General features: G+C 39.7%; 1 protein-coding gene across 8 annotated transcripts in view; it reads left to right on the forward strand.

Moving 5' to 3' along the window:
- Positions 1-10363, forward strand: part of LOC137017929 (caskin-2) — a 76902-nt gene extending 66539 nt beyond the window's left edge. For 5 of the 8 annotated variants that reach the window (XM_067382707.1, XM_067382712.1, XM_067382709.1 and 2 more), the window contains 7 exons: positions 1444-1538; positions 1731-1841; positions 1939-2040; positions 2130-2268; positions 4068-5717; positions 6553-6802; positions 6959-10363. In XM_067382707.1, coding sequence (XP_067238808.1) covers positions 1444-1538; positions 1731-1841; positions 1939-2040; positions 2130-2268; positions 4068-5717; positions 6553-6802; positions 6959-7055 — 2444 coding nt within the window. In that variant the 3' untranslated portion in view covers positions 7056-10363. The remainder of the gene's footprint in view (positions 1-1443; positions 1539-1730; positions 1842-1938; positions 2041-2129; positions 2269-4067; positions 5718-6552; positions 6803-6958) is intronic. The other 3 variants (XM_067382710.1, XM_067382713.1, XM_067382708.1) reach the window with 2 other exon arrangements.
- Positions 10364-14785: the final 4422 nt, after the last annotated feature.

Consider the following 14785-nt stretch of genomic DNA (forward strand, 5'->3'; position numbering starts at 1 on the left):
GCGGAGGCCTCTACAAATGACTCTCTATAGAGAGAGGACGCCTAACAACACTCCATAGTACAGGCAGTAACCAAGAAGGCTCAGCGGGCACCTAACGACTTAGTACTAATGCCTGGTTGAGCTCTGTGGACGGAGGCCTCAGCATGACGACTCTTTAAAGTAAGAGGAGGCCTAGCTATGTCCCCCAACTTGGAGTGCTGGCGCTTAACTATCATTCCTCAGGAGAGAGTCAAGCCTAGGTGGAACCCATATTCCGACCGCATCATGAAAAGAGCGCATTTAACCCCCTTGAGAGACCAGCGCACTTCAAACATCAGATTCTACTGAAATGAATCATACGAGAACAGACACAAATACATCGCAATGAGTGCCTTAAACTCCCGTGAGAGCTTAACACGCTCATGCAAACCCTAACTACTATCTCTTGGGAGAGTGCTTAAAGGAAAAAAGCTCCTTACTTGTCTCTTGTAGTAGTCTTGTGAATGCATATTACCAAGTGCATCCAGCTTCTTCGAAGAATTGACAGCATTCCACCCAAATGCGCATTCCACATCCCTTAAGAATAGGGACAGGACAAACGGAAATTCTTACGGACAGGACGCGCATTTAGTTCCCTCAAGAGCTCGTCTCCTTGAAGACAAGTAAGAGGATGACATTTTGCACAGGTGCAAAATATACTCACGGACCAGTGACATCTTAGGCTGCCGCCTGCCAAAGTCAAGTTCATTGTTGTGTGTAGACTCATGCTTCAGACACCTGTCATGCTGGATGCATTCCCCTTTAGCAACCCCTATGAGAATGGCTAAGGGATGCAGCGTGAGTTCCCTTTCTAAATGCAGGAACACACCAAGCCGACGGTCGGCCGTCTGGCAGTTTTTGTTCGTCGGCCGACTAAGTTTTCTCTGTTCCACACCGTCGGCTGAAGTTGGTCCTCATCGCCTTTTTTCGCTGATCATTCTGATTGGCTGTTCAGCTACTGCCACCTGCTGGTTCAGAAAGGAATTTCATCTCACGCAGGCACAGAACTGACATGCTACTTGGCCGTCGGCTGTCTAGCATTGGTTTGGTGTGTCAGGGCAACTTTGGACACAGACGCTGCCGACGTGAGCCAACCCCACAGTCTGCTTTCGTCGCCACTAGTTTGTCAGCGTTAGCTTGACCCGGCCTTAAAGGGAAACACAGAGATATTAGTCCCATCTGAATTGGTACATGAAATCACAAACGTCAAGTGATAAGAATTGAAACTGAAATGTCGTTTAGTAAACTAGTGCTGTCCGAATAGGGCTTAAATTTCTCTGCTAGGACACCTGTATGAACTTAAGGAGAACTGAGATCATACATCCACAAAAAATCATAAAAACACCACCTGATTCAAAGACATTGAAAACACTGTTAGGTGAGTCTGTGTGTATATATAAATGTATGTGTGTTGTTTTTTTGAAGGAGTTCCTCGTAGACCTGTGCTGCCCACGCAGAGGGCAGGAGAACAGGGTTTCTCTCAACAGTTTGTGCGTCCTCAACAGCTGCTAGAGGGCAAGGTCAGAAAACCACCAACCTAAAATAATTTATAAAATAAAAAAAAAATGGTGCAGCGTTCTACAGCTTGCTCTGCAATTGGTTTTCTACTCAGCAGAATTAAGAAAAAAGTGTTTTATTAAAAGCGTCATTTAACACCAGTTCAATCAGGCATCATGTTTGCTACCTTCATGTCATGTCTTTATCGCTGTCAGGACGCAGAGGCAATCTATCAGTGGCTGAGTGAGTTTCAGCTGGAACAGTACACCTCAAACTTCCTCAGTGCTGGCTATGATGTGCCTACAATCAGCAGAATGACCCCAGAGGTATGATCAGTGCAGGGTTGCTTTGAAGAGATATGCCATTCATTCTCATTGCCACAGGTAGGGTTGATATTGATTGAGTATTATGTCTCTTTTTCAGGATCTCACAGCTATTGGTGTGACTAAACCTGGTCACCGTAAGAAGATTTCCCTGGAGATCGGCAACCTCAGCATTCCAGAATGGCTCCCAGAGTACATACCAGTAAGTCACTGTACTTTATAGCTTGTATGCATGCATGTGTGTTTATGGTGTTATCTTCAGTTCACTCACAGTCACATCTCTTCTCTTAGCAGGATCTTGGAGAGTGGCTGAGTGCCATTGGCCTGCCTCAGTATCATAAGAAACTCTCTGAGAATGGCTATGACTCAATAAACATTGTCCGTGATCTCACGTGGGAAGATTTACAGGAGATTGGCATCACCAAACTAGGTGAGCTTAACTTAAGCCCAAAGTGCCCAGTTGGCAGGACATCACCCCCCGCGAAAAAATTCATAATCAAATTATTGAGTAACCACTAACAGGAAAACACAAAATGGGTATCGTTTTAAAGCTTAGAAACTAAGCTTTTTAATGCATCCAACTTTTTAACGCATTAACAAGTGCTGTGTTATCACTCTAAAAGGGAGTGTACCACCCGCGGGTGCCACCTAGCTTTAAAAAAAAATTAATAATCATATTTTTCAAAACTCCTGCCTAGGTAATACTGCTGAGTTATTTGCTGAAAAATAATTAAAAAGAAAATCATAATTTAGGGGGGGAAAAAATTGTACTGTGTACTCCAGTGTGTCAAAAGCATCATACAGCTTAGATAATCATGTGATATATGTCATTTGAAAGGTCTCACAGAGTAGAATACAAGAAGTATAACTGTTTTTTAGGCTTTTACTAAACTTGAGGGAGTTTTTGTACCTAAAGTCCCGCAAGCCCCATATGTAAATAATAAACCGATGCAGCACTTATGTCACTTTGCCCGTAACATCAAGAAACATGCTCTGATTTGTGGAAAATTGATTGTGGACATTATTATTTACAGCAGATTTTTACGATTACAATCATTGGCATGATCCAATAAGCCAATCATGAAACATTGCTCACGCAATTATGACACATAAAACTATCACTTGTAGCTATCACTTGGCTTTTTAGCTTATAACTTCATGAAACATGCACAGATTGTAAAATGGCACATCATTACTTACAGTGGATTCTCCCGATTGAAATGAGTCCAAGATCAACATAATCCAATAAGCTGATCATGAGTTACTCCAAGTGAAAAAACGATTTTAAAAATGCCTATAAGGTGGTGCCATATAGAGGAACATCACCAAAGAAGAATGAAACCGCTACCTTATTTCCTTCATGAGATTTTCCCTTTTTTTTTTTCTCAGCATGAGAATGTCTCAATTTAATTTAAAGTTATGAGTCTTTACTTTAAAAAAATAAAAAATTGAAAATACCCTCAGGGCTTAAGGGGTTAAACAAGAACTAAAGTACATTATGGTTTTGTTGTTATATACAGGGTTAGCAAAGTCAAAGAAAAGTTAGAAATAACAAGGAATATTAAAATTGCATCTTCTTGTTATGCTGTGCTTTACAAAAAAGTAACAGAATTAATCATACAAACTTCATCAAATATGAGACAAATTCTGCAGTAAAGCCTCTTTAGCAAGAGTCATTATTCAGCTCAATTCAGTTAAGTTTTAATTCAGTTCAGTTCAATAACTGTGTAAAGTTCATTCATTATGAAGCAAGTTCAATTCTACTATGAAGCAGCTCTACAGAAAACAATTGTGTCATTATTCAGATGAATTCAGTTCAGGTTTTCTTTTTATCCGATAATATCAGTGTAGTCAATTGATCATCATGGATCAAGGTTGAATCACTGTTGAATTTTGTTTTGATTTTGCACATCAAATCAATATTGATATTGTGGTGGCATTTCAGTGTATTTCCATGCAGATATTGTTGAACTTTCAACACTTAAGTATTTTGTTAACTTTAGCATTAAACATTTTTTCAATGTTGAAACAACAACTTACATTATTTCAACCTTATTTCATTGTTAAAGGTCAGTCACATGCCGGCTGGGTAGCTCTTTCAGTTTTTATTCTCACTGGCCATGACCTTGACAGGGGCATTTTCTTGTTTTTTTTTATTCTTGTGTGTGTGTATCCTGTTGTGTTAAGTTCATGTGTGACATGTACAGTAAATATGTGTGTCTCTGACAGGCCATCAGAAGAAGATGATGCTTGCTGTCAAGAAGTTGTGTGATGTTCATAAGGCCCTTCTGCTGGCAGAATCAGGGCAGGGCACACTGCGACGCAGAACCCCTGCTGCCCTGGACCTGGTCACTATTGAGCCGCCCCCTGACAGTGGCGACCTCCCCTCACCCCACACGCCCAAGATGATGACTTTCCAGGACAGTGAGCTGAGCACTGAGCTTCAAAGTGCCATGTCCTCCCAATACAGTGGCTGTCAGGAAGGACTGGCCATCAAGAACGCAGTGGGCATGTCCTCCAGTCAGGAGAGCATTGACACACGCTCTCGAGGCTCCGGCCGCTCTCAGGAGCCCCCCAGCACTCCCTCCTCCACTTCAGCCACGACCCCTTACAGCCAGTCCCGAGAGAGTTTAACGAGCCCAGACAGCAGTCCTGGTAAAGAGCGCAACATTCCAGAAGGCCGTGACCAGGTCCCACGTCCTCAGCTACCACAGCAACTGCCATTCAGTGCGTCCGCAGGCTTTAAATACCCAGCGGTGCCTGCCAAACCCAAACTGGGCTCTGCTCCTTCTCCGCAAGGTTCTCCTGCTCATAAAAGCTTCAATTATCCTCGTGCACAATATAACAGTGTCACGCTTGACCGTCGCTCTCCTAGCGTGACCAAGAAGCGCACACAGAGTCTGTCCCGGTATGCTTTGTCGGACGGTGAACCAGACGAAGAGGATGATGATGAAGCAGCTCAGCTAGCCAGCATGGCCATGCCTTCATATGCCACACTGAGCCGCAAGCATACCAGGGGCCAGCTGGCGCGTCTTCAGTCCGCCCCTGAGCAGTCTGTTGGCCGAAGCCACTCTTTCGCCATTAGGGCTCGGCGTAAAGGGCCTCCTCCGCCACCACCTAAGCGCCTTAGCTCTGTAAGCAGCAGCAGCACTAGTGTCGAAACTGTCTCGGACACTCCAGCGCCAGCTTCTGGAGGAGTTGAGAGTGGCAGACCTGGGAGCGTAAAGAGTATCGCAGCTGCATTAGAAACAGTCCTACCTGTGCCTACAGTGGAGATCCTTCAGGAAACCACGGCGGCTGTCTCTAGCACAAACGAAGGGTGCAGACGCAGACCTCTGAGTCAGAGTGAACCCACCCCAGTATCTGCCAAAGCAGATAGTGATAGAGCAACAAAGTCTGACTCAGAGGAAGATGATGGGACAAAGGATTCTGGTCTAGAGAGCTCATCCTCACCTCAGAACAGCTCCAGTGAGTGCATCCCCTTTGCAGAGGAAGGCAACCTCACCATCAAACAGAGGCCCAAAGTTGGTGGGCCACTCAAGGTGGAGAGCGCTTCTGAGTCTCCAGAGAAAGCCAAACCAGCCAAAACCCCTGAAATTCCAGAATTCAACCTGAAAGAGTCAGACACAGTGAAGAGACGGCAGAAGCCAAAGGATAAAGAGCAGCCAAACATAGCGTCCGACAGCAGTGCAGACAGCACACCTGTTTTAGAGACTCAGGACACTGTGAAGCTCCGCATCAGTGAAACAGATATGAGTCTGCCATGTGTGGATCTCCCAGCCAAACCAGTGAAAGCACCTCCACCTCTTGCCCCTAAACCTCCCAGTCCCCTGAATTCAACACGGCACACCTCTAAACCCCATCCTGCTCCTGTAACAGGTACAGTCTACAAATACAACTAAAGTCAGTTGGCTTGATATTGTTGTTACATGGGAAGTGTTTATATCTTGCTAAAATTCATTGACCTCAAACCTCATATTTTAGATTCATTATTCATTCGCTAGATTTAGCAAATAGGTTCATCTGAATGGTTAAGATTTTTGTTATGACAAGTCATTTGATTTATTAGTTGTTCCCAGAAGTCCTTGACAAAAGCTGTCTATATTCAGAGGCTGCATCCTTCGAAGAATGCAGACTTCAAAGGCCACACCTTCAAAGTTTACGAAGTTCGAACCAAGCGTTGTTAAATGGGACGGGTCTATCCCAGTGTTCTTCAAATCTAGTCCTGGAGGGCCACTACCTTGCAGAGTTTAGCTCCAACCCTAATTAAAGGCACCTGAACAAGCTAATCAAGGTCTTCAGAGTCACAGGTAGGTGAGTTTGATCAGGATTTGAACTAAACTCTGCAGGGCAGCGATTTGAGGAACCCTGGTCTAGCCAATGGAGCATTGCTCTTGTCGACTAGTGGCTGTGACGAGCAGCAGTAACATTTGTAGTGGACTTTTTTGAAAGTTATATTCAACTGTCTGAAAACAAAACAGCGTTCACAACTTGTCTAAATATACATACATTGGGATAGACTAGGCTGCAAAGGATCCACTTGTTCTAACCTTTGTGGCCGGGAAAATAAAAGATGAATTTGAGCCTTCGAATTGGGACAGCCTTCATTGTGCTGCTGTGATACATTCAGCCTTTAAAGGATGTAGCCTCTGAATCGGGACACAGCTAAATATTGACTTTTGCATTTATTCTGTGATTCTTGTTCTGTCTGCAGCTGTTGGCTCCAGTGTCACTCTCAGCGTTGTACAGAGTGTTGCTTTTGCAGCACCTCAGTCTCCAGTGCCGTACTCCCCCTCCTCAGAGAACATGGGTCAAATTGTGATTTCAGGAATCCCCCAGGCTCTGGTGGAAGGTGGTCAAGGGTCAACACTGAAGCATCAGAAGCTGGAGAAAACCAGCTCATCCCTGGAGGAAGCACTGAAGGCTGTGGAGAGAAAACTAACTCTTGAGAACAACAACGTGGGGTGAGAGACACTTTTCACCAGCTTTCACACTTAAAGAATTAAGTCTAAAAATGATGGGGGGATTTTTAAAACTATTCCTTTCATGTTTTTTAAATGTCCCTTTCATTGTTACTAATTTATCACTCCTAATTAAACATTCTGTTGCATCTCTTTCAGCACTTCTCACATTGTGAAGTCTGCAGGGAACATTCTGGATGACATTGGGAACATGTTTGATGACCTGGCTGATCAGTTGGATGCTATGCTGGATTAAAAATTCTCCTCAATGAAGCTGTTTGGGTTTTTTTTGTGATGGCCCAGAAACAGGACGGTAGAGATCTACATATAGAAGCATAGTTTCTTCTGCCTTATATTTCAGATGGAAAGCAGAGAAGAACTCTTGAACACAAAAGTGGGAACCTCCATTTACAAAGACCACACAGACATTTTTGGACCACAGCCTCCTGACTAATGTCAATCTAGGTGTCATTTGTACTTGTTTGTTTATATGCCAATGTCTAATCAACCAGCATATAATTGTTTTTGTGTTTTGGATTTTTTTTTTTTTGTTAGTCTTTTTGGGTCTGAACTGTGACTTGACTAAGTGTGACCCCAATGGACTTTTTATGATGGACCCAGATAGAAGAAATGCACTTAGGAGAATCATTCCTAAAGCAATATACATTTCAAAACACTACACTGATCAAAACATTTCTAGAAAGATTAAAGGAACAGTTCACCACAAAAATGACAATTCTGCCATTATTTACTTGCCCTAGATCTGATCCATACCTGTATTGTCTTTTTTTTTCCTTCCTTTTTTTCCTATGCAGCCTTTCCATACAGCAATGTGCTGTCAAGACAAAATTACAGATTTTTTTTTTTTTTTTTTTTAGTGAACTGTTCCTTTAATATAACTATACTTTTCTAAAAAGTAGTATCTGCACATGTGAATTTTATCCATTTCAGCAAGTAAAGCAGGTATCCATTTCCTAGCCTTTGGAAGGTTTGGTGCTTGTATTATTTTTTCCTAATGACATTGCAGATTTGCAGGTTAAAATACATGACTGACATTTATTTTTGTATGAAAGTGTGGTTTTAAAGGGAACATGTTGAAATGAAAACAGTAACACTGCCTTATGTAACTAAAGCAGGATCAATGTACAGCAAGCAATTCAGGTTTAAGTTACCATGAACTATTTTTGAACATCTTTAAACTTATATTAGTCCAAATAGTATTTAAACTTTATCAAATTATGTATATTGTACACTAAAGGTATATTTGATTGGGAAGCAAACCTGTTTGTTGTACCAAAGTATATGTATATTTTTATTCAAATGTTGGATAATGCTAATGCTAACAGACTTAACTTGCAGCTAAACTAATGAAAGTCAACCCAGTGGCATTTCCCCTTTGCACATAATTTGACATGATGTATCTGATGTGGAATATTTCCACACTGTTCTTGTGTGCCATACGTCTGGATGTTGCATTCAGGGTCTGTCTCCCAATTAACCAAGATGTAATTAATAGCATTTGTTTAACTGAAGGCCGGTTTAACATTTAAAGAGAATTTAGAATTGCATTTAAGGCCCGTTCACACCAAAGACTATAACTATAAAGTTTTAAATTATCTATGAGAATAGTGACCACAGCTAATGATAACGATACAGAGGAACGATATTGTTGGAATCACTTTCAGAATGTTTTTTTTTAATTATTTCCAGCTGATGAATGATCAAAAAAACTAACAGCCAGTCAGAATCCACCTGACTTTAAAGAGCTTGAGAAATTTAGGCATTAGAAGACATAACTAGAGTAAAGAGAATTTTATAGTCCGCTGTTGTGGATTCTAATATAGTTATAGTCCTTGGTATGAATGGGCCTTTGCTTATGTTAATGCTATATACTAGTGATGTTGTTGAGTAGATAAACATAATACACTGATATGGTTGTTCAGTACCAAGCCTGTCTTTGTTCTAATTTGTTAACATTTTCTATTAAATGAATTTAGCTATTTCATCTTTTTTTTTCTTCTTCTTCTTCTTCTTCTTCTTTTTTGTCATTGCAAAATAGAAACCTCTTCTGTCTGATTTTTCCAGTTTCAATTGTAGGGTTGCACGAACCAATTGTAAGTTTTTAAATTGGAACAAAGTTCACACTAGAGCTACAGTAACTGCTAACTAACTCTGTTCTTAATTTGGCTGCACAATTTGTTCTCATACAAAAAATAGCTTGTAGGATGTAAGCTCTTCGTAAAGTAATCCATAGTTGCATAATACGACATTTACCTCTAACGATCCAGTAGCAGCCTTCAAATAGAGTGCAACAGTCGGTTCCCGAAGTAAAAATCCCATTCATTTTTTCAAAAGGGAATTGATTTTGAATGCCAATCTTTAAAGACAGACCTACTGTGAGCTATGAGAATGTTAATATATTGTATATTCCTTTGTTAAAGCCATCAGCCTAATCATCTTTATTAGGGGCCAGAAAAAAAAGGTGTGTAGGCACCTATGATCATTGGTGTTCTTCTTTTTCTGCTTTGGAAGTCTATTGCAGCCCATAGAACCACTTGTGGGAAAGTTTTGAAATTTGGCACACAGAGGGCAGTCTGAACTGTCACCATAGCAAATTTGGAGTCTCTTACTCAATCCCTCTAGTGCGACCAACTGTCCAAATTTGCACTCATGTTTATCCATAAAACTTTTGAACCGCAAGGGCTAGAAACCAAAGACTATTCGATCGTACCCTATGATGTAAATTTTAGTCCTGAAAACGTTTCCACCATTTTGTTTTTTTCCAAAAAACCTACTTTTTTTAAACTCATCCTAGGCCATTGCTCAGATTTTCATGAAAATTGAACCAGATCATCTTCAGACCATGCCAACAAAAATTTATGGAATTCAAGATTTGGTACACTGTCATGAATGAATTCGACAAACAGCATGCCAAAATGAATGTGAGGCTATATCTCCGCAACTCTTTAGCATATTCCGACCAAGCTTGGTATTTTTTATGGCAAACATGACCTGAGGCTACCTGCACAGTTTCTGAACACTTTAGCCAAAAATCACAAAAATTTAGATTCGTTGCAGCATGCCGAGTCAAAGAAATCCAATTTTCCCATAACATAAAATTATATATTTTAACAATGTTTTGGCGTATCATTACCAAACTTTTTATGTGTCTTCGGCACCATGCCCTGACAGTACTCAAAAATTTTTGGGCATAGTTATAATGACATTTCCAAAAATGCTAATAACTTTTTGATTACATTTGCTTAATGAAACTGGCCTTAATAGATTATCATGCTGATAACATAAATACCAAGTTTGTCATAGTCGGCTACTTTTTACATTGACTCCAAACTTTGTATGTGTCATTTTCACCTTGCTCTGACCACACCACATCAATTTGGCCAACTATTGGTCAAAAGTAATAAACCATTAAATCAAATTACAAATGACTATATTTATGTTTTTTCAGGCTTTTTGCCTAAAATGATCTTAATATGTCATGGAGACTGTACTCGCTGCAGTCTGTAGTGGGAACTGGATTATATCCCACATAGAGGACATTGCAACACGCATGCTCAGTGGTATATTTTGATGATGCCATAAACGCATGCGCAGTACTGGCGCCAATTAACTATGTAATTGTCTTTGTTACTATATGTATTTTTAGTGCTCATGTTGTCTTAGTTTGGTTAACAAGGTCAATAGTTTTGGATGACTACATGCAAATTAAATATTTAGTATTATATGCATGTTCATGTTTGGAATTTCTTGCACAGACCTTCATTTAGGGATTTCTGAGCAGTGGGATCTGTTCCCTTCTCATTCTTGTTTACACTTATCTGGTCCTGCTGCACCTACCCTACATGGCATTTCTTTCAGTTTTCTTCTTATTTTTTCATTCTGCTTCGTCTATCCATATTTTCATATTCTTTTCATGCTTCTGAATTCTTTCTAGATCATGTACTAACACCTTCTTCTTCATTAATTCAGTCTTTTCTCTTTTTATCTTGCCTTTGATTAGTCCTTTGATTAGTTTCCTTTATCAGGAAACCCGCAATATTCTGCCCATTCTTGTACCATATCCAATGTTTCTTCCCCATATTTCTTTTTCATCTCTTCTAAGGGACTATCTAAATCTTCTGGTGTCAGTTTTGATTTACTGGTTCTGGACCCCATTGTTCTCAACTGTTGTCTTTTCTCAGCTCTGTGACCATCACCACAGCGCTCTCTGGTGCCCAAACTTGGTACCTTCTTGTCACACTAACTTGTGCAACTGTTCCCTTTCACAAACTGGAGCGAGCTCCGAGCCTCACTTACTTGTTACACTAACTTGTATAACTTTGTCTTCACACAAACTGATGTGAACATTCATACTAACTGGTACGAACTCTCAGTTTGGCTTATTTTTTTTCCAGTTTTAATGCCAGTTCAGGTGTTTTGAGATTGCGGCACTGGTGGTGAAGGTCTGGGCCTCTTTTACGTTGGTCCTCTCATCCCTGAATCCTCGCGGGGTAGAGGCTAATCTTCAGTTTTATATTTCACGAGTTCACACTTACAAATAAGTCAGGTAAATTAATTGGTAAAAGTATTTGGCATGCTGTCCGGGGAGAGGGCTCCGAGCTTGGTAATTGGCCCGAACATAGAGTACCCCCCTCCCCCTCCTTATTTCTTCTAAAGAGTTCATGTTTCCATCACTTGTGACCCAATATCTGAAATAACATAAAGAGCTTCTTCATCTCTCATCTTCTGAAGCACAATTTTTTTCATTTTGAACTATGATTTTTTTTACATTATTTTCTCCACTTATAATGTCATTTTCCACATCTTCACTTCTCACATTGTTCACGACATTGTTTGTGTTCTTTCATTATTCAAAACCACACTATCCTCAATCTGTTAATTTTGTAATGAACCCTGTGTTTGATCATTTAACTGAAAGGTACTTTTGATGATTGTTTGTTTATTTTTATTGCCATATCAGCATCTATGGCTATTTTCATGGCAAGAACAACATTAAAAATAAATAAATATAATTAGCACAATAGTAAAAAACAACAGTTAATAATCAACTCACATAAATATAACAAACATTACATAAGATTTTTCATTTCTGTAACGAAATGTGTAGCGGTTATTAATCAATTTACGGATGAAATATGAATATAATAATTCATAAGGTTATGAATAAATTATGATTCATATATCGACCCAACGGGGAATTAAACATATTGTGAATCAATTACAACGAATTGTAATCAATTACATATAGTTCTGGTTTAATAATTATTTAGAGAAACTGTTCGTTTGTCCAGCAAACTAAGTCCCTCACAGAATATTATAAACAGAGTTATTCTCTGGCCGTGAAAATAACTTGCATCAAAGCATAAAGCGATCGAAAAACGTTAAAGTGACTTGGTTTTCAGCTGAAAGAACAAACAGAACAATCGAGCGTGAATAACGTTTTAATATATGCAAACTACGAATACAGAGGTTATACATCTAAATATATATATACAAGAATACACATATATATACACGAGAATGAAAATGAAGAAAAGACAGGGAAAGAAAGATGATCAAAGAATGGCAAATTACACAGTTAAACCTTTTTGAGAGAGCCAGCACAGAAATCAGTTTAGACAAATTTAAGGTAAATGATAATACTTGCTTATTGGTTCAAGTCCGTGAGTAGCAGTTTCAACGCGCTTGGCTTGGTCCTTTCCGAGAGGGTTTCTCCGGCGGGGTTTTCAAAAGAGGTTTAAACTTAAGTAACTTAACCGAAGAGAGAGAAAGAGAGAGAGAGGAATATGGAAGTAAATCAGTAGCAAAACACGAGAGGTTGCTGATTTGAATGTGAGAACTTGTCGTATTAATATTTGTATTTGTAAACTGAAATTTACACTCACAGTCCTGTTGTGAAAAGCTGAATGTTTCGATTTGCACACGCAGACAACAATCAAAACACCCGTGTTACGAAGTTGTATTTGCAGATTAATAGTTACAAATGTGTAAAATGGCATTCACATAAACAAAATGACAGACACAAATGCGTGAGACATATTTACTTTTACACTTTACTTCAGTTTCGCTGTACAGCTTCAAGTCGGCGCTTACAACCTCTCAGATCTGGCAGTACAAGTTCAATTCCTGGCGCTTTGACTTTTGCTACTCTTTTTGCGATATTCCTGTAGCAAAACTGACTTGAGCACTTGAAAGCAGAAGTGAGAGAGCAGAACGGGGATGGGGGGGTGAAGGCATTTTATTGGTCGATGCCTGACCAATGAACAACGCCATCCAGTGTGACTTGGCATGCGGAAAGAAATAATTGCATATGTATGAGACAATATTTTCATTAAAATATCGTTAGTTTTAACAGGTTTTTAATATTACAGTGAAAGAGTAATAAAGTTTTGGACCACCAAAACAGCGCAATCTGCTCTATGTAGTGACGTCATTGCGTACAAAAACGTCCTATTTCATTGGCTGACTCCAACCAATAAACGACTTTACTACTCAAGATAATATGAGAGGGCGCTATTTTAATTTAATTATTTTTTTTTTATTTTTTGCGTAAACTCATAGAGCAAGAGAGGTTTCAAAGCATCAAAAGGTTTCAAAGCATTAAAAGTGTCGAAAACAGTGCCATCTTGTGGCAGGTAAAATTTACAGCAGCCATAAACCTGAGATCGCAGCTCCGTTGTTTTATCCATTAAACACAAATGAAAGCCTGACGACACTAAATGTGTTTATTTCAATAATGTAATTCACATCTTAAAGCTTGGCAATAAATGAAATGGATCAACAAAAAGAATAATTATAATAATTACTAATAATACATAGCCTACTGAGTAGTTTGATGCAAGTAAATTGTGCTGTTGTGTGTTTATTGTAGCCTATATGACAGAACATATTATGATGTAATATAGGCTACAGGCTTTATTTAAAATGTTTAGTAAATGGACTTGAACTTTCATATAGTAGTGGTCTGGGTTCAAACATTCTAACAGGCAAAGTGAAGCATTTACACGACTGGAAACAATGTGAGGCTTTGTTTTTCATTAATCATTAAGTTTTATATTACAGTAAAAGAGTAGAAAAGTCGTTTATTGGTTGGAGTCAGCCAATGAAATAGGACGTTTTTGTACGCAATGACGTCACTACATAGAGCAGATTGCGCTGTTTTGGTCCAAAACTTTATTACTCTTTCACTGTAATATTAAAAACCTGTTAAAACTAACGATATTTTAATGAAAATATTGTCTCATACATATGCAATTATTTCTTTCCGCATGCCAAGTCACACTGGATGGCGTTGTTCATTGGTCAGGCATCGACCAATAAAATGCCTTCACCCCCCCATCCCCGTTCTGCTCTCTCACTTCTGCTTTCAAGTGCTCAAGTCAGTTTTGCTACAGGAATATCGCAAAAAGAGTAGCAAAAGTCAAAGCGCCAGGAATTGAACTTGTACTGCCAGATCTGAGAGGTTGTAAGCGCCGACTTGAAGCTGTACAGCGAAACTGAAGTAAAGTGTAAAAGTAAATATGTCTCACGCATTTGTGTCTGTCATTTTGTTTATGTGAATGCCATTTTACACATTTGTAACTATTAATCTGCAAATACAACTTCGTAACACGGGTGTTTTGATTGTTGTCTGCGTGTGCAAATCGAAACATTCAGCTTTTCACATCAGGACTGTGAGTGTAAATTTCAGTTTACAAATACAAATATTAATACGACAAGTTCTCACATTCAAATCAGCAACCTCTCGTGTTTTGCTACTGATTTACTTCCATAGAGGAAGTGGTCCTCCCGAGCTGCGCGCGTGGTTGGGAAGCGCGGTCACCTGAGGCGTCCGGAGAGACGTGCACGAGACGATCGGGAGGTCACCGGGAGAACAAAGAAAAGGTGTGTGTCGTTGTTTTTATGGAAACCCAAACTAACACACCCCCTGAATTGTAGCGGCCAATAGATGCGCAGCACTATTTG

This window comes from Chanodichthys erythropterus, chromosome 3, assembly GCF_024489055.1.
Source record: "Chanodichthys erythropterus isolate Z2021 chromosome 3, ASM2448905v1, whole genome shotgun sequence".
NCBI classification, from domain to species: Eukaryota; Metazoa; Chordata; class Actinopteri; order Cypriniformes; family Xenocyprididae; genus Chanodichthys; species Chanodichthys erythropterus.